Source organism: Lepus europaeus, chromosome 3 (assembly GCF_033115175.1).
Source record: "Lepus europaeus isolate LE1 chromosome 3, mLepTim1.pri, whole genome shotgun sequence".
NCBI lineage: Eukaryota > Metazoa > Chordata > Mammalia > Lagomorpha > Leporidae > Lepus > Lepus europaeus.
Window position 1 is genome coordinate 16,979,158 of NC_084829.1, and position 18,716 is coordinate 16,997,873.

General features: G+C 47.0%; 1 protein-coding gene across 1 annotated transcript; it reads left to right on the forward strand.

The window, feature by feature from the left end:
- The first annotated feature begins 16,912 nt into the window (after positions 1–16,912).
- H1-2 (H1.2 linker histone, cluster member) lies at positions 16,913–18,505 on the forward strand. Its single transcript, XM_062184974.1, has one exon. The coding sequence runs from the start codon at positions 16,938–16,940 to the stop codon at positions 17,577–17,579; it is 642 nt and encodes a 213-aa protein (XP_062040958.1). The 5' UTR covers positions 16,913–16,937; the 3' UTR covers positions 17,580–18,505.
- The last annotated feature ends 211 nt before the right edge of the window (positions 18,506–18,716 follow it).

Sequence of the window (18,716 nt, forward strand, 5' to 3'; positions counted from 1 at the left end):
TATATTCTAGCTATGGACATAGTAAATGGCCAGGCTGGGCTCTCACTGCAGAAGGGGGATTGGCGCTAGGGGATTGAGGACTGTTTTCTGGTCTCTGACTCTAGCATTCAGATCTGAGAAAGGGAGGAAGTCCTGACACCCATCCTCCCATCTTTCCTACCTGATAGGAACAGGGTTCTTTTGTTGCTGTTGTTTGTTTTTTCCCCCACAGAACTTCAATTCCAGCCATGGTAAAAAAAAAAAAAAAATGCCTGCTGAAGTGAGCATCCAAGTCGTGGTGTTGGTGGAGTCCAGTCAAGATTCTGGAGTGAGCCGTGATGTCTGGGTTCATCGAGAATGAATTTCTCAGTCGTTTCCACACCACACTGGTGCCCTGGACTCCGGATCTGTCCTCCTAACTCCCTGCTCAGCTGAACATGCCAGGCCCACTCTGGGCTACCAACTTTGTCAGCCTTGATTCTTACCCCATGGGGTAGCCGGGGTGCCATTCAGGCCTCTGTGTCAGCATGCCAGTAGTTTCTGCCTTCTTTTCCTCCAAAGGGATACCCACGCTCTCCCAGCACAGATAAGAACCAATGCCACTGCGCCAGCACCCGCTGTGAGCTGAGTGCCTTCCAGCACGGTAGCAGAATGGAGAAAGTGCAAGGCTTGGCTTGCACTTGGCAACTTCCTCTATGCAACTTGGCAACCCTCCCTATCAGAGGCCCGGCAGCTCCTCACACACACTGAAGGAGGTTCTCAGAGAAATGGCCAGGACGAAGAAGGAATCCTGGGCTGTCTCCCCAGGCCTGCCGAAGCCCCTGTTGAGCTGTGAGCTTGCTCAGCTATGCTTCAGCCTCAGCCCTTCCCGTCTGTGGATACTCACAGAAAGGTTACCGGTTGAAGTATGGCTCCCAAACCAGTGGTTGAAGTCGTGATCCCAAGGACATGCGAATGTGACCTTATTTGGGAATGGGTCTTTGCAGTAGATCAGGTACAGATGGGCTACTTAGGAGGTGGCTGCTAGTAGAGCAGGACTGATGTCCTTAACACAAAGGCGAACTTTCGACGTAGAGAATGACTCGAGCAGAGGGAAAATGTGGGGAGCAGGCGCAGGGCAAATCCTCATTAGAAGCAGCAAACGCCCGAGGTTGTGGCAGCGGCAGAGGGGCCTGAGCCGACTCTCCCTCGCTGGCCTCAGGAGGCACAAATCATCACACCTTGATCTGGGACTGCCAGCCCGCACAACTGTGAGACCAGGAGTGTCTTGCTGAAGGGGATGCCTCATCAAAGTTACCAGGTTCATCCGATTCTGACTGCAACTCAGCCACGGGAAGTGAAAGTAATTTGATGTCTCTTGTTGAATTTCTGAGCAGGAAGCAGCTGGCTCATCCGAGCTGAAACACGGAATGCAGTCCACTGCGCAGTTAGCATCCAGACTAGACACATGGCATTAAGGGCCCTAACCTAGTTTCTTGTGATTTGTATCAGGAGTTTCTGGCCCTTTCCTCACCCACCTCCCCTGTCTCCAGGCAAATGACCAAAGCATGGAGGCAGGGTCATGCAGGTCCCGAGGCTGAAGCTAGTCTTAAATATTCCATCGTACAGGGCGGTTACCTAGTTACACCACAGGCTTCTTCCCAAGTCTTGGGTACTTCTGAAGATAGTGTTTACAGTCACTATTGAAAAAGGCCCTTGGAGGTGGCGCTATGGCATAGCAGGTAAGGCCGCCGCCTGCAGTGCCGTTATCCCATAGGCACTGGTTCTAGTCCTGGCTGCTCCACTTCCAATCCAGCTATGACCTGGGAAAGTAGTGGAAGATGGCAGAAGTCCTTGGGCTCCTGCACCCACGTGGGAGACCTGGAAGAAGCTCCTGGCTCTTTGTAGCTACTTGAGAAGTAAACCAGCAGATGGAAGGCCTCTCTCTCTCTCTCTCTCTCTCTCTCAATCTCTCTGCCTCCACCTCTCTGTAACTCTGCCTTTCAAATAAATAACTAAATCTTTAAAGAAAAGAAAAGCAACACATCCACTGGTACTGTGCCAAGTCTTCATCCTTCAACCTCTGTACTATGTGTGGGTCCCAGGGATGTAAGCACCATAGCCGAGTGGCTCTGACAAACGTGAGGAGCCCTGACCCAAAGAACCATATTTCCAGAAGCTCGCACAGCCGCCATCCTCCTAGAGCTCACAGCATAGCACCATCTGCAAAATGTAAGACTCTGATGTCCCCAGACCCCAAAAGGAGCATTCTTTCAAGTTAGAACAATAAAAGCTTCCTTTTCACTTCCCCATCATAGCATCTGGGTGGAGGGGACATGCTACTTCTCCATCACTGAAACCCTGAAGGGAGGAAGGGCTGACTCCCTGCAGGGTTTCCGGGATTTTGATATGCTCATGCATCTCCACGGGTCCTTGTCCCCTGCTAACTGTAGGGTGCTTTTCCTGGCTCATCAGGCTTCGGCTTGTTTTGCCTCCTGAGGTCCCACAGCAATACTCTGGGTTTCTTCCCAATCTATGGCGCCACCTCCATCACAGCTTCTCACTGGTGCAGGCTTCAAAAGTTCTGGCCCCTAATGCTGTGTGTAAAAGCAGCTGGATGGGGTGGGCATTTGGCCTGGAGGTTAGCATGCAGATTAAGGTCGGGTCACATCTTTTAGCACCCTACTCCGTCTCATGGAACTGTCCACCTCTGCCTCGATTATTCATGCTTCCACAGAGCTGTTTCCCAACATCTGCTTCCATCCACCATCTAACATCTTCCTTTCTCCCATGGCCAACTTCTCTTCCACACTCTAACTGCTGTCTGCAGGTGATCTTCTAACCCAGAGTCTTTCAAACTCAGCTCCTTGGATACCTGAGGCCAGGTCATCGTTGTAGGGGTTGTCCTGCTGAACAGACCAGGTAAGCACTCCTCTTTGGCAGTGAATAAAAGGCCTGGAGCACGGTGCCTCTCTCCCCCACCCTGCTGTCCCAGGCCTCCAGGCTTCCTGCCTTCTGGCTGCCTGCTCTCTGCCTTCCTACACCTGCTACGTTGTCACCTGTGGCTGCTCCTAACTGCACGTCTGCTCTTCGTGGCTCCCGGCCTGCTCTCTCCCTGGTATGGACACAACTTAGTTTCTAGACTTCTTTCTCCCCTAAATAAAACCCTCACTCTCCTGTATATTTCTCTCACTGAATAAATGCAAAAAGAAACTTCAAAATAAAGGGGGATGGGGGACAGGGATCTAGAGTCCCATGTGAAACTTTCCACTTAGCATATAATTCTAAATTAAGATGTTACTTTTACCATCTAGCTCAAGGGGATTTGGGAACCCATGGTGAGTTTTCAAACTGTATCCTTAGAAATCCATAGGAATGCATGCAGAAATATACAGCTTTACAGTTGTAGAACCTGAGAAAATAAAAACAGGCACAGCTCTTTGCAAGCTTAATTATTCTTAAGTATTTGACATGGACACATTGCATTAGTTATAATTCCTTAGAGTCTCCATTTGTATACCAACTGGGCTGGCATATCCATAGAGTAGGTCGAGGAGGGGCTTCTGACCTTCTGACATGGAAGCGCCAGGTCTCCATGGCCCCACCACATGTCTCTCTGCATGGCCCCTGTCTCCACGGTGGGCTTCAGTTTGCAGCCCCTTAGCTAACCCATCTCTCACACCCTTGCTCTCCTTCCAAAGTGTAGCTCTGATCAAAGGAACCCTCCAGCTCAAACCAGTCTGGTGCTCAGCAGTCTTCGGTAGCCCCGTGGTATCTGCTGACTTAGCTAATCTGTTGGCCCAAGTTGGCCTGGGGTCTGAGACCCCACCATCTGTAAACGTAGAGCTTGCAGCTCCAAGATATTATCTTTGCCTTTCCCTCAACTGCAATCTCAAATATGCAAATTGTGCTCTTTAGTTAAGCAGAAGGACCAGAAACGAAATAAAATTTGCAGAAGGACAGCTTGTATGAGGTTCATGTTGGGCAAATGTACATACGAGAAGCTATTATCTCTTGAAGAATGTATTACTGCCCTTTACAAGTGGGGGGACTTGTGCACCATCCAGAGATGAATGGCTGCGGGCTCACAAACATCAGTGGCTTTTTGTCCTAATGATTTCAGTACCATCCTCAGAGAGGAGTCAGCCCCAGTCAGCAAAGGTAGCTTTAGGCTGCATTTCACTTCTGTTTGTCTTCCTTGGGAGAAAGAGGTGAACTCCTAAGAACCGAGATTGTTAGCAGGAAAACTTTTTTCTTCTCTTTTCATCTATTCATGCACAACAACAACAAAAAAAACCCATGCACTTTTAGGCATCTCTCTGACCCTCTACCCCTGGCCCAGGCCCTCCCGCCAGCTAATTCTCCAACCCTGTCCTTAGGCCCTCAACTCTGCTTTGGTGGGGCCCCTCCCTTTCTCATTTCCCTTCCCTTGGAGTCCAACCTTGACCCAGCTCAGCTGCCTCCCAGCTGGCTTGTTTCAGAGCTTGCGTTCAGCTTATTCGCGGAAGAGAAGGGGCGCGGTACTGCTACTGCGGTTTTATTTACAGTATATTTCCAGCGGAACGTGCGCTGTGCCTGGCCCTGGATCCGGGAAGGGGGAGCGCCAGGGGTCCTCCCGGCGGCTCACTCCCGCAGCCTTGCTCAAGCAACGCGGGAGACCGAAGAACCGGAGGTGGAAGAGGAGCCCGCGCCAAGTCTCAGAACAAATTATATTTTCCCCGATTAAGGGCTGTCCCGGGGCTCAGCGGAGAAACCTCGCAGGTGCTGCGAATTCAACCAGACAGCGGCAACCTGTGCACTTGCGCTTGCTGGAGACCGGAGCGCACCTGCTGCTCATCTGGGCAGGCCTGGGAGCCCAGAGACCCTGCAGGGTTCCCGGACATTGAATCAGGTAAAGTAAGAATCCTCAAGTCGTGCAAATTCCCAGGCCGGATCCCTGCTGAGTTGAAACTGCAGGAGGGGAACCTCTCAGACCGCGTTTGAAGAAGTTGTGCGGCTGAGCTGATCGCTGTTATGATCTATTTAGCTTGTACACTACTGCTTTTTAGGTCTGTGGTTTTTCCCGCTGAGTATTATGGGCTGTCTAGGCCCAGCAAGGCTAGAATACAATTACTCAGCTCCTCATTCCCTTCTCTGCGTTTCATTTCCAAGGCCCCTCAGGAGTTCTTACCCTTGTGGCTCTGACATCTCAGACATCTCAGTGAAACTTCCACTAGACTGAAAAAATGCATACATACATACAAATATATGTATATTTTCTGTTTGCCAAAACATTTTGTGCATACCGCTCATTATAGCCATTGGTTCACAAACCCTGTCCCTGTCTACGAGAGAGAGAAATTGAAATGAATTTTTTAAAAATGGAAATAAAAGACACAGCATTCTTGCCTTGCAAATTAAAGCCCAGTAACCTATCTGCAAGGTGTTTGCCCAGATAGAGCTGCCTATCTCTTTTGCATGCTAGTCCTAGGCTGGAAGGACTCTTTCTCTTCTCTTTCCTTTAACCTCATAGACAGTGAGCACGAGGACCTGGCCCCATCTCATTTAGCACTACTACCTGGCATCAGTAACTAGTAAATATGTGTATATTGTATGAATCAGCAAATGTATGTTCAGTGCTGGGTTGAATGCTCGATGCAGCTGAATGCCACGCATTTAGGAAGATTTGCTGGCTTCTATCCTGTATTCCCAGAGCACATGTCACACATCAACGTTAGAGAATAAGCTGATTTACAAATATACACTAATGATTAACTTCCCCACTAGATTCCTCAGAGGCGGAGGCCAATCCTTTTCTTCCTGATAATCCTAACGTTCTGCAGAGTAACCAGCACGGAGCTACAGTTGCCTCTGCCATGACAAGTACATTCCTGAACCTGAAACAGCACACATTTTTAGTTGCTGAAAGAAAAGAACTACATTCCGTATCCTTTAGGTAAAATTTCTCCAGGAATGAAGGGTAAACAAAGACTCCCAGGTGAAGGAAAACTAAAATAATGTTTGGCCAGCAGTTCTACCTTGTAAAAACTGATTAAAGGAAGGTCTTGAAACAAAATAAATAATAAAAGAAAGAAAATTATAGCATAAGTAAGGAAGAGTGAGCAATAAGAAGCCAGAAATATGGATGAGTAGGCTATTTCTTCTCTTCCCAGGAGTTTTCTAAATCATAATTGCGGATTAAAACAAAAACTATAGCACAATCTGATATCAAGAAAATGACATTTTAAAATGGGGAGGGTAAAGAGATATAAATAAAAATGAGTCACCCATAACTTAGTCCAAATGATGAAATATTGACCTATTATAAGTCATATCTAGGGGCCTGCACTGTGGTGCAACAGGTTAACACCCTGGCCTGAAGCGCCGGCATCCCATATGGGCACCAGTTTGAGTCCAGGCTGCTCCACTCCCGATCCAGCTTTCTGCTGTGGCCTGGGAAAGCAATAGAAGATGGCCCAAGTCCTTAGGCCCCTGCACCTGCGTGGGAGACCGGGAAGAAGCTCCTGGCTCTAGGTTTCAGATTGGCGCAGCTCCAGCCATTGCGGCCATTTGGGAAGTAAACCAGCAGATGGAAGATCTTTCTCCTTCCCTCCCTCTCTCTCTCTGAAACTCTGCCTTTAGAATAAACAAAACTAAATCAGCCAATATCTTGGTTTTGAAGTGGAGACAACAGGTATGGGTTGTTTAAGCTTCCCTGTTTGTGACACTGTTAGAGCAGCTCTAGGAAACTAATACGTTTACAGTCCCTGGCTCAGTGTCTTGGGCACAGTAGACATTTCATTAAAAAGTGTTGAAATGAAAGATAATGAGAGATAAAAACCTAAGTGCTAGTGTTCTAGGAACCAAATGGGGGAAAGAACTGGGAAGACTGAATTTTCATAGCATAAATATCACTGAACCATGAGTCTAAGGGCCTGGATTTCGCTCCTAGCCCTTGAGTGCACGGTGATGCTATTCCAGCTTCTCTGAATCTCCATCTGTTCATCTGTGAAGTGGGGCAATAATCCCCAGTAACCACGGGATACTTTATTTGGATAACCTCTTACAACTGTTAGCAGATACAAACACTGGAAGGTGAGTTATCACAGACTGAGTGGATTCAGAGTCTCTTGGCTATGACACATTGTGCTTTAGTATGCCAGCTTTCTCCCAGTAGAGCCCATGACATACCCCAGAGTGAGTGTTGGTCCAGAGTCCACGGCCAGTGCACCACTACTTTTGTTATTGTCACCCTTCAACTCTTTCATGGGCCAGAGACTTTAAGGAAAGGGTGGGCGTGTGGCTCAGGGGATGAAAAGCTGCCCGGAACTCCTGCATCCCACACTGCAGTGCCTGGGTGTCTGGGGCCGAGTCCTGGCTCTGTTCCCGATATGCAGAACCTATAAACACATTAGTTTCCTAGAGCTGCTGTAACAAAGTGTCACAAACAGGGAAGGCAGCAGGTGACTGGTCAGTCAAGCAGCTGGGTCCCTGTCACCCATATGGAAGACCCAGAGTTCCTGGCTTCTGCTTTCAGCCTAGCACAGCCCTGTCTGTTGTGTGCATCTGAGGCATGAACCAGCAGAGGGAGAATCTCTGTCTGTTTTTCATAGTATATCAATAAAAAATAAGCAAAGAAAAAAAAACTTTTAAGAATGATGTCCTCTATCTCTGTCCCTATATGAGTACATATACTAATTCATTATTTTTTAAAAAGAATTATTTATTTATTTCAAAGGCAGAGCTACAGAGAGAGAGAGAGAGAGAGAGAGAGACAGAGAGACAGAGAGAGAGAGAAATTTTCCATCCACTGTTTCATGCCCCAAATGGCAACAATGGCCCAGGCTGGGTCAGGGGAAAGCCGGAAGCTGGAAGCTTCTTCCAGGTCTCCCACGTGTGCAGGGGTCCAAGCATTTGAGCTACCTTCTATTGTTTTCCCAGGCACATTATTAGGCAGCTGGGATTCATACTGCCACATACATGGAATTGCTGGCATTGCAGGCAGCAGCTTAACTGGCTATGCCACAGCTCCGGCCCTATTATTCATTATCAATGAGAAAAACGACAGTGTTTTCTCATGTTCACTTATACATAATCGGAGTTTCATTTCTGATGGGTGCGTGCATAACTTTTAAAGGCACATGAATTACATAATTAGCGGGCAAGGCAGTCAAAGCCATGCTGAAGGCCACATCTTACCAATGACACTGTGTAACTGAGGATATCACTCTCTAAAATAATTTAAAACATGAAAAAAACATATTCAGTCTCTGCAGGTCTCTGGGGTTCTTAAGTTTGATTCGTTAGTCTCAATTAAGACCCAGCTGAAATGGCTTCTCATTGAGACTGCTCTCAGTATTCGGTAAAGCTGGCCATTTCCTCCTTGGGCCTCTGCTCTGCTGACGTACAAATATCGCTGCCCATTCTTTACCCACACTTCCCTTTTAGTGCAACTGCAGACACTCAGAGGAAAGTCATCCTTTCCCTGGTTAATAATTGTTTGGGGGAAGTGAACAGATTGACCCATGCGAGCTTTCCATCCTTTCGACAATCAAATAAAAGAAGAAAATAAAGAAGTAAAATGCAATCTGTTTCTCTTCTGGAATAGCACTGCTTCCAAAGTTCCTGGGAGCCAGTCTCTGTACCTGACTTATTCCACGGTTTCCCAGTACTGACATCATCAACTATGGATAATAATCATTTCTGCCCAGCAAAAGACTGTGAGTTTTGAAGTCAGCTGGGTACAGTGAAGTTAATCATTAGGCTAGGTAGCCAGGCTGCCTGCGTGACAGCTGTCCACCCACCGCAGTTTTAATTTGGAGCGCCATCTAGTCACGAAAAACATGCTAGAATGTAAATACTTTGGGCAGGAAAGGCTTGATGCCAAAGAAAATCTATTTTTATTGTTATTCTTCAGCAATTCTATTTATTGGGAAATTCAATTTCTTGGGAAATATACCTTCAATTGTCAACCTATACTAAAATTATTAGTTGCCAACAGATGTTTTCTATTGTTTAATTTATGTTTTACAGATGAAAAATAATACTGAGGGTGCCTTTTCTGCTTCACCCATATTCAACCTGCAGTTTAGTGCAATCTCCGTTTTTGGGTCCTGTCTGGGACATGTACATCTAAGGGAATGTCGATTACAATCAAGGCGATGTGTTGATCTTGGGCATATTGTAGGCACAAACTCCTTCACTCCTCTTCCTGACACATAATGATGAAATAAATTTAACATTAATATCATTAGTAGTAAGCTCACTTTACTGATACTCTTTAAAGATTTATTTATTGGGGCCAGTGCTGTGGCATAGCAGGTAAAGCCGCCACCTGCAGTGCCGGCATCCCATATGGGCAACAGTTCGAGTCCCGGCTGCTCCACTTCTGATCCAGCTCTCTGCTATGGCCTGGGAAAGCAGTAGAAGATGGCCCAAGTCCTTGGGGCCCTGCACCTGCATGGGAGACCTGGAGAAAGTTCCTGGCTCCTGCCTTTGGATTGGCATGACTATTTAATCATGCATGTTGTGAATGCTCCCTTGCAGTTAAGAGCCAGTCTGACATTGGCACCTGTGTGCAGCACCCATACACAGGGATGTTTTCCTCTGCCATCCTCCTCACCATGGACACGTTGCTTCAAAAATGAAAAGAACTAATTTGATATTGTCAGGGTTTCCCTCTAAGGCATGCTCCACCCCCAGGGAAAATCAACAATCCCCTACTTTCCTGACCTCTTTTTCACAACCACTATTCCCTATCTTTTCCTAGGCATTCATTCTCACGGCCCCACAGTAAGGGCCTATCTTGTGTAATTTCTTGTCCCTGAAGCCAGCACACTGCTGGACTTACTGAAGCTGCCGATGGATTCTTTGCAGAGTGAATGAATTAGCAGCGTGATTTTTATAGACTACTTAGGCAAGAGTTCAAGACATAAACTTTGCTTCTCCTGTGTTCTTGCCTGCATACAGAATTCCTGTAGCCTCATGGATTCTCAGTGCCTCAGAATAATCATGTGTCAGATGGTGATAACAATTTCCAGCCACCAAAAGAGATGAAAAACTAAGTGTATAGCGAGAGGTTGACAATTGCCTAGAGCTGGAAAAGTAGGACTATGTAAGCTTCCAAAATAAGAGCTCCTTGCGTAGAGTGCCATCTAGTGTCCAAAGAACAAAAGCATGATAGTGTGAATGCCTGCGATTCTGAGGGGTAGGGGTGAGGAGGATGCAGATCTAAAACTTGCTAGAGTTGTTATTTAGTAAGTAGTTAATAATCGACAGTGTTTTAAATGTATGCACTATATATACATACACACACACACAAAAGCCTCATCTTGTTTGGCTTTCTTTCAATGGGTATTTTAATTCATCGTGCCTGTGTGTTTGCTTGTGTGTTTAGGGTAGAAGAATCACAATGAGCCTGCAGCACTCTCTTGAAGAAGCGTGAAGTCTGAAGCTCTCGGGAAGTGTTCAGTTACCCAGCACCATTATTATTATCAATGGTACTCTTAAGCAGCTGCACATTGTGTCACTGTTTTGTGCGTAATAATGTAGGTGCAATATTTTAAATTAATACTTACTAATTCAATATATATGCACTTAAAATATACCAGACACTGTTCTAAGAACTACATAAATATTAACTCCTTAGTCTGTCCTTATAACAGTCTACAAAACAGGTGGCATTATTATTGCCACTTTATAGATGAGAATACCGAGTCATTGAGAGGTTAATTAACTCGTCCAAGGTTGCACAGCCAGAAAACGGGAAAACTGAATTTGAATTCAGATGTGCTAGTGTCTGAGCCAGTAATAGTTGGTCTTTTGACAAATAAAGTGTGCTGCGTCCGTATTTTAACTATGCAAAATGTAAGCAATTTACTGAATCATAGCTATAAATCCTTAAGAGAATTTGGTCCCCGTCAGTTTTGTTTGACTTAAGCAGGCGGAGTTGAGCTCAGGGGTAAACAGTGCAGTGGGTGGAGTGGCAGGTGCCGGAGGCAGGATAACTACGGGTCATCTTAACCGTCCTGAGCCGTGAGTGCAGAGCACAGCCAAGTGAGCTAAGACTCAGAGGGATGGTCCTGGCTGACTTGCTCACTTGTCACTCCCCAGGGCACACACACAGTTACACACAGGAACACAAACATCCACTGCTCCCCTCTCTGGTGGTCCAGCTTCACCTCTTCTCATCATCTTGACCTAGGGCCTGCGACCCTTTGGACTCCGCTAAGGGAATCACCCAGAACTGGAAAGAATGAGCCAGCTGTTGGACTTGCTCTACTCTCACCCACCCTTCCAAGTTCATGACCACCCCGAGCTTTCTCAAGACAGGAAGGTCTCATGGTTCAGGGAAAGACTGTGTGCTCAAGCCGATTCCAGGAACTGTCACCATGTCCTCTGATGGAATCTTCACTATGTTCCTAGTGGGAAGGTGTAATCCCCATGTTACAGGGGCGGAAATCAAAGTTGGGAAAGGCTGTGGACCTGAACAGTTCACTCAGCTTCTCAGTGAAGGATTTGGAATTAAAACAACCTGGTTGTGCCAAAGCTGGCTCTCCACCCCTCTACACGGCCCGCCAGCTGTGCTGAGCCCACAGGGGTCTTGCAAGTTCCAGTCTGCAATGGCTTGCCTTTCCTTTGTTTTTAAGTTTTTAAAATTTATTTGAAAAGTAGAGCAACTAAAAGAAAGAGGGGGTGAGAAAGACAGAGAGAGAGAGAGAGAGAGAGAGAGAGAGAATTTCTTCCATCTACCAGTTCACTCCCCAAAATAGCCATAACAGCCAGACCTGGGCCAGGCACAAGCCAGGAGCCAGGAACTCTCCTGGCTCTCCCCCATGGAGGGCCGGGCTCCCAGGGCTTGAGCCCTCATCTGCTGCCTCCTGGAATGCACATTAGCAAGGATGCAGGATTGGAAGCAGAGCGGAGACTTGATCCCAGGCGCTCTGATGGGGCCTTCCCAGGCAGAGGCTTAACCCACTGTGCTACAAAATCAGTATAAAAATATATGATCATAGATAAATATTATTAGTTTATAATGTTTAAATGATTGTTACATAAATAATTTAAATTATTAAATTATTAACTTAATCTGCAGCTTCAGTTCCTAAAGTAGCATATATCCATAAACATAACCACGTTAACAAAAAGTTTTTGGAGGTCCGGCTGATTGTTAAGAGTGAAAGGGGTTGTGAAATCCAAGATTTTGAGAAACACTGTTTTAGGCGGTTTGCTTGTATATTCCTGACTGGACTGGTGAGTACTTGAAGGCAAAGGTTTAATCAGCACATTCACAGTTTTACTTCCTTATTCTTCTATTGTTTTAGTGACTTGGGTCTTTCCTATCAAATTCCTTGTGCTGAATGATAATTAAGCCAGCCATAAATCCTTTAAAGAAGGTATTTTGTTTGATTTCTTTGTAAATCTTGCCTGATGTCTCGTGCTTAACAAGAGTTCAGGAAGCATGTAGAACACTAATGCACAATATAGTGATGGGCTAGGACTGAAAAAAATTTCTTAAAAAGTCTAGCAAAGTAACTACTTCCATGTTTCCTCCAAAATATTTGTGGTATATGAATATAAACTTATTCTAGGGGCTGGTGCTGTGGCGTAGCAGGTAAAGCTGCTGCCTGCAGTGCCAGCATCCCACATGGGTACTGGTTTGAGTCCTCGCTGCTCCACTTCCGATCCAGCTCTCTGCTATGACCTGGGAAAGCAATAGAAGATGGCCCAAGTCCTTGGGCCCCTGCACCCATGTAGGAGACCCAGAAGAAACTCCCGACTCCTGACTCCTGCCTTCAGATCAGCTCAGCTCCAACTGTTGCTACCATTTGGGGAGTGAACCAGCAGATAGACAATCTCTCTATCCCTGTCTCTCCCTTTCTGTAACTTTGACTTTCAAATAAATAAATAAATATTTTTATTAAAAAGAATATATACTTATTCTGACTAAGGCTACTGTCTGATAAGTTTGTGCATTATAATTGCCTTCATTATAGGCCCAGCCTGGGAAGGTGTAAAAGTGTGTATGTTCTCATGATTGAAAAACTATTATCTTTTGAGGGTAGGTTTGACTTTCTGAAGGAGCATGAAGTTATTTGAAATAAAACTTGAAGAAAGCTGATTATAAATGACCTGGTTTCCTCTTTCACCAACTCAATTCCAGTGGCAATTCCAAAGTGTTATCTAAGTATTTTTGTGCAATGTATTGTTCCTTTGTGATGCCATCTATGTATTTATGAAGCTCCTGCTGTATGCTTTACTGTCATATATAAGTTTCCTCAGTGCATTTTGTGGATGTCTCAGGGTGAAAGGACATAGAAACTTTGGTCTCAGTCCTTGTGAAGCTCAAAGCATGGTGCAGCAAACATTTTGGCTAAGGTTTAAACTCCTAATTGTTGGCCATTTGCCTCCAAAGATTAAAAAAAGAGTAGAAAAGTTGTCCTGTGTTATTTAATAGCTTCATCATCTGATGAATCAGGACATATAAAGTGTTAATAACTCCAACTGGGGCCCACAACAGGGCCTATTAATAATAGGTTAGCTGCCTTCAAAAGCTAACAGCATCCTACTTACTTCGGCATGTTGACCAACAATCTCTCTCATGCTGAGTGTGTCTTGACATTCTGCTTTGTCTGTTTAAATTTGTCCTCCAGGGTTTCCAGACATTGAAGAGTATGGCATGAGATAAAATTAGCCAGCCTATAAAGTCATGATGTTTGCAAATACAAGAATACATGGTATGTTGCTTTGCAATATTTTAACTGTGTCTTCTGTTTATTGGTGGCTGTCTTAAAGCCACGAATTTTGAATCGGAAGACCACTTCCTTAATCTGAATTTTCCCCTGGAGCTCAGCGTAGTAGGCTTTTTGTTGCTCCCAACCTTGTTGAATCTTGTTTCTGAGATTCCACAGGACACCTACCAGAGCTCAGGTTGCTCTAAAGCTGGTGGTGCAAAGTTTTGGATCCTCCAATTTCCAGAATGTCATCTAGAGGTTCTAACTGAGAGCCCTTGGGACAAACTAACCAACCAAGTGTCAACAAATAATACTCAAAATGTTAAAAAGGACTTGCATACACACAATATATAGCAAACTCATGTATAGGTCAAAGAATAATTTGACTGATAAATGAAGGAACGAGCAGGATGACAAAGTTAGGCCAAAAGAGGATACTGGAAAATAAAATATGTGTTTACTCAGGAAAGGAAAGTATGGTAGAAGAAGGCTGAAACATCAGACATAGAATGGTCAATGTCCTATTAGGCAACATTAACGTATTCTTTTAGGGTTATCTTTTCCACTAGAAACAATTCGTTTGCATCAGTACTGGACAAAACTCTTATTATTTACTAATCTACAAGTGGACATCTTATTCACATCATCTGGGCCCACTCAAAGGAAGCAATTAATTAGTTAACTACCTAAAGCTGTACTGTCCAGCATGGCAGCTACATGTGATCACTGGGCACCTGGAATGTGCTGGTCTGAATTGAGATGTTCAATAAGCATGAAATACACACCGGATTTTGAAATTTTCCCTTTAAAGAAGAATACAACATATCAATATAAAATTTTGATTATATTTTGAAGTGATAATATTTTGGGTATATTGTTCTAGTTAAATGAAAACTATTAAAATTATGTTTCCTTTTTTTGCAATGTTCTTACAGAAAATTAAAAAATGATGTATGTGATTTACATAGTATTTATTGTCTAGTGGTGCCTTAGAGTATCAGATGATCCATAAGTTAACTTTTTAGATAATTCTCTAATACAGCCTGGAAGAACATGAAGAAATACTTTTGGCCTTGTTTTAAATTTTTGCTTCTTTTTTCTCAGTACAAATTATAAGGAATCAGGAGAAGGGTTAGTAGTTCTTCTGTCTTCAGCCCGTGACCATGTGGCTAGCACACTGCAGGCAAGAATCTGGGTTGCTGGCTATTCTACGTGGCTTGAAGTCTGGACTTCAGAATTGCATATAAAGAGACATGGTTTGATTTAATTGATTCAATCCAAGCAATCATATTAGAGAGCTGAATCATAGCCATCAAATTTTTTCACTCATGAACCAAGACAGCAATTTATAGTGAAGGGAGGATCAGTGACCTGGTACCCAGCACTTCACACAGCTGTTTTCCTGATGTATGCGAACACTTAGCTGAGTTTCAGATGAAATGGGACTCATTGCATATAGTTTTGGAGCACAGGGACATGTTCTTATTTCCCTTACTAAGACATATTAGCAGGATGAAAGCACTTCAGTCATTTGTACTCTTGAACAATGTCTTAGAACTCCTACAAGTCACACAGGAGGACAGCCAGTGTGAAGCGGTTTCTATGGCTGCTAATTCATCCATCACTAATCTCTTAGGCTGTTAATTCCCAGAGGACATGAGTGGTAGTAGACCTTGTTTCTAAATGTCAAACAAGTGTTATTTCATGAAATCACGGGGCCACTCGGAGTTTAAAAGACGTGTCAGTTTTCATTCATCACTGAACTCAATTTCTATCACTATTTTTTACTTTACCACAATCTAGAGCTGACATCTTTAACATATTTTCATGTAGACATACATTTGAATAGGGGGTTCTGCTGAGTTACAATGCCCTTGACCCTAAACATAAATATATAATTATACTAAATATGTCAGCAGAAAACTTACCTTGTGTTTTCTCTCAAGGGAAAAAACATTGCAACTACTTGGCATCAAAAGTTAAAACATGAAGTAGCAAGCCTGCAATTAGCAAAGCAAATTTTAGAATAGAACGGCAGATTTAAAAAGGGATGAGAAGTGGTGCTATCAAACTCATAGGCAACAGCAGGTATAACAATTTACATGTTCGGTTTACGTTTTTGCCATCTAATTTGTATGTGCGAGTTTCAAATCTATGGCTCACGAATCAAAAGTGTGTTTTGTTAAAGTCAGCCGATTTATTTCCATCTCTGAATTTCTAGTTCGACGGAGTCCTCTAAACCATGACATATGTAAGGTATTGTTACTGGAAATAACCTCGACATTTCTCGGTCTGCACTTAATCTTGTATTGCAGAATATAAAAATAAATAAATAAATACATCGGATGCTTGTTTCCTTTGAAAGCATGTCATCTCAATGTCCTAACTGCCAAGTTTATGGGGGGCCTTTGGCAGGCTCCAGGCGTCTCCCTTCTTCCCTCATTATCCCTATTCTTGAGGGCCAGACCCCCTGCCTCGCACAACTCAGAGGGGGACCTGAAAGCTTTTTAAAAACAACCCACTGTCTCGCTTTTGGAGCTGTGAAAAGGATGCCCCGCCCCCACCTATGAAAAGAGATTTGGTAGTTTCCAAGTCTTTAAATCAAAGATTCAAGTCTCTAACCCCTCACCACCCAGGACCCCCCCGAGGCCTAGGAGCCCCCTCCCATCCCGGCCTAAGGACTTCGGACGGGTCCCGGGACCCCCGGCCCGGCCCGCAGTTCCTGTGGGTCTGCACGCAGAATTCACCGAGGACCTGTGTTACTTCCCTTGCGAAGAAACAGAATTATCGTCAAAATCTGGGTGGAAACGATTCCATTTTTGTCCCAAAAATAAGGAAAGCATCTACTTTATCACCCCTGAGAAAAAGAACTTTGAGGGGCAAAGGAGCGAACAGGTAATTTAGAAGAAAAACAGAAAGTGGTCTATGACAGCCTTGGACTTCCTCGGGAGTTGGGGGAGTTGGGGACTCCTGGACAAGTTGCCTTTGGGGTTACAGGAAAAGTAACTGGCGAGCATGAAGCCCGAGGCTTCTCGGATCATTTCCCGACCAAACCCGAGTGATTTGGTGCGGGATATTTTAATATTTTCTCCCTTTTGTGAGGTGGAACAAACACAACTTGGGCGCAGCGCGGCGGCTCGGAGCCTGCCAGGCGGCGGGCGCGCGGAGCACCAATCAGCGCGCGCCTGCGCTCTATATATACCGCGGCCCTGCCCCGCGCCGCTCCATCGGTGCTGCGCCACTTGTACCCGCGCCCTAGCCCTCAGCATGTCGGAGACCGCTCCCGCCGCTCCTGCCGCCGCGCCCCCGGCGGAGAAGACCCAGGTGAAGAAGAAGGCGGCCAAGAAGCCCTCCGGGGCGCGCCGCAAGGCGTCCGGGCCCCCGGTGTCCGAGCTGATCACCAAGGCCGTGGCCGCCTCCAAGGAGCGCAGTGGGGTGTCGCTGGCCGCGCTCAAGAAGGCGCTGGCGGCCGCCGGCTACGACGTGGAGAAGAACAACAGCCGCATCAAGCTGGGCCTCAAGAGCCTGGTGAGCAAGGGCACCCTGGTGCAGACCAAGGGCACCGGCGCCTCGGGCTCCTTCAAGCTCAACAAGAAGGCGGCGGCCGGCGAGGCCAAGCCCAAGCCCAAGAAGGCGGGCGCCGCCAAGCCCAAGAAGCCCGCCGGGGCGGCCAAGAAGCCCAAGAAGGCGACGGGCGCCGCCACCCCGAAGAAGGCGGCCAAGAAGACCCCGAAGAAGGCTAAGAAGCCGGCGGCCGCCGCTGTCACCAAGAAGGTGGCCAAGAGTCCCAAGAAGGCCAAGGTGGCCAAGCCCAAGAAGGCGGCCAAGAGCGCCGCCAAGGCCGTCAAGCCCAAGGCTGCTAAGCCCAAGGCCGTCAAGCCCAAGAAGGCGGCCCCCAAGAAGAAGTAGGCTACCTGCTTCCCAAACCCCAAAGGCTCTTTTCAGAGCCACCACGGACCTCCCAGAAAGAGCTGGACGCTTCTCGCGCTCGCTGCCTCCTCAGCCCCCGCCCTCGCTCCGCTCCGCTCCCCCGGCGAGGCTGTAGACCCACGCGTGGGGTTGCGGGGCCCAGGGCTGGCCCTGCGCCGTCGGCGCTCCCGCCCCTCCGCGGCCCTGCCCTGCCGTCAGCGGCGCGGCGGGTGTTTCCGCTGGCCGGTGTGCGCTCAGGCGCCCCTGCCAGCCCCCCCCCCTGAGCCTGCGAGCTGCCAAAACCAGCGCAGACGCCGGGAGCCAGGCTCCCAGCCTCTGAGGTCTGCACTGGGCTGGAGACGGATTCAAAAGTCCCGCCCTGCTCGGGGGTTGGCGCTCGCCCGCGGCCCGCAGCGCTCACCCCGTGCGGTGTTGGCTGCTGGCTGCGGTTCGCTCCGTGGTTAGCGGCGGTCTACCCCAGGGTTTGACGTCCCCGCCGGCAGGGAAGGTGCCCGGGGTGTCGGACGCTGGGCGCGTCTCTGACCCCGGGGCAACAGGGGACGGCCAGCGCCTCTCCCGCTGCCGCGGATGCCTGATGGCCGGGGGCGGCGGGCGCCCTGTCCGCCCCGCGACCTTAGGGCCTTCCCCACAGAAAGGTGCGAAGGGCTTGGGCGCACCAAAACCCACGGCTCGTCGGCCATTTTGTCCTCGTTTGATCACTAGGTAAAACTCAACTTGTGTTTGTACGCTTTTTTTTTTTTTTTTTGTAGAATCCAGGTGTTTCTGCGGGACACAGTACTGGTTATTGGAGATGTGTATTGGAGGTGCGGAGATGTTCCTTGTAATAAAGGTTTCAATTTGCATGAGTGTTGTCCAAGTTGTTTCACGTGCACGCTTTTGCTCTGCGAAACCCTTCGTCCTGTTTTGTGTCCTTGTGGACGCAGACTTTGGCAAACCTAGTGACGGGCAGCGGGCTGGAGACCGCACCGCTGCTTCCGCAAGGCTGCCGCCAGGGTGAGTTCCCGTCTCCGTAGTACGGAGAGTGACGGGAGGGAGGGAGAGGGCGAGCGTGAAAGCAGGAGGGAAGAGGACGTTCTGTCCCCCCCACCCGCGCTTCTGTGTCTGATCTTACATCAG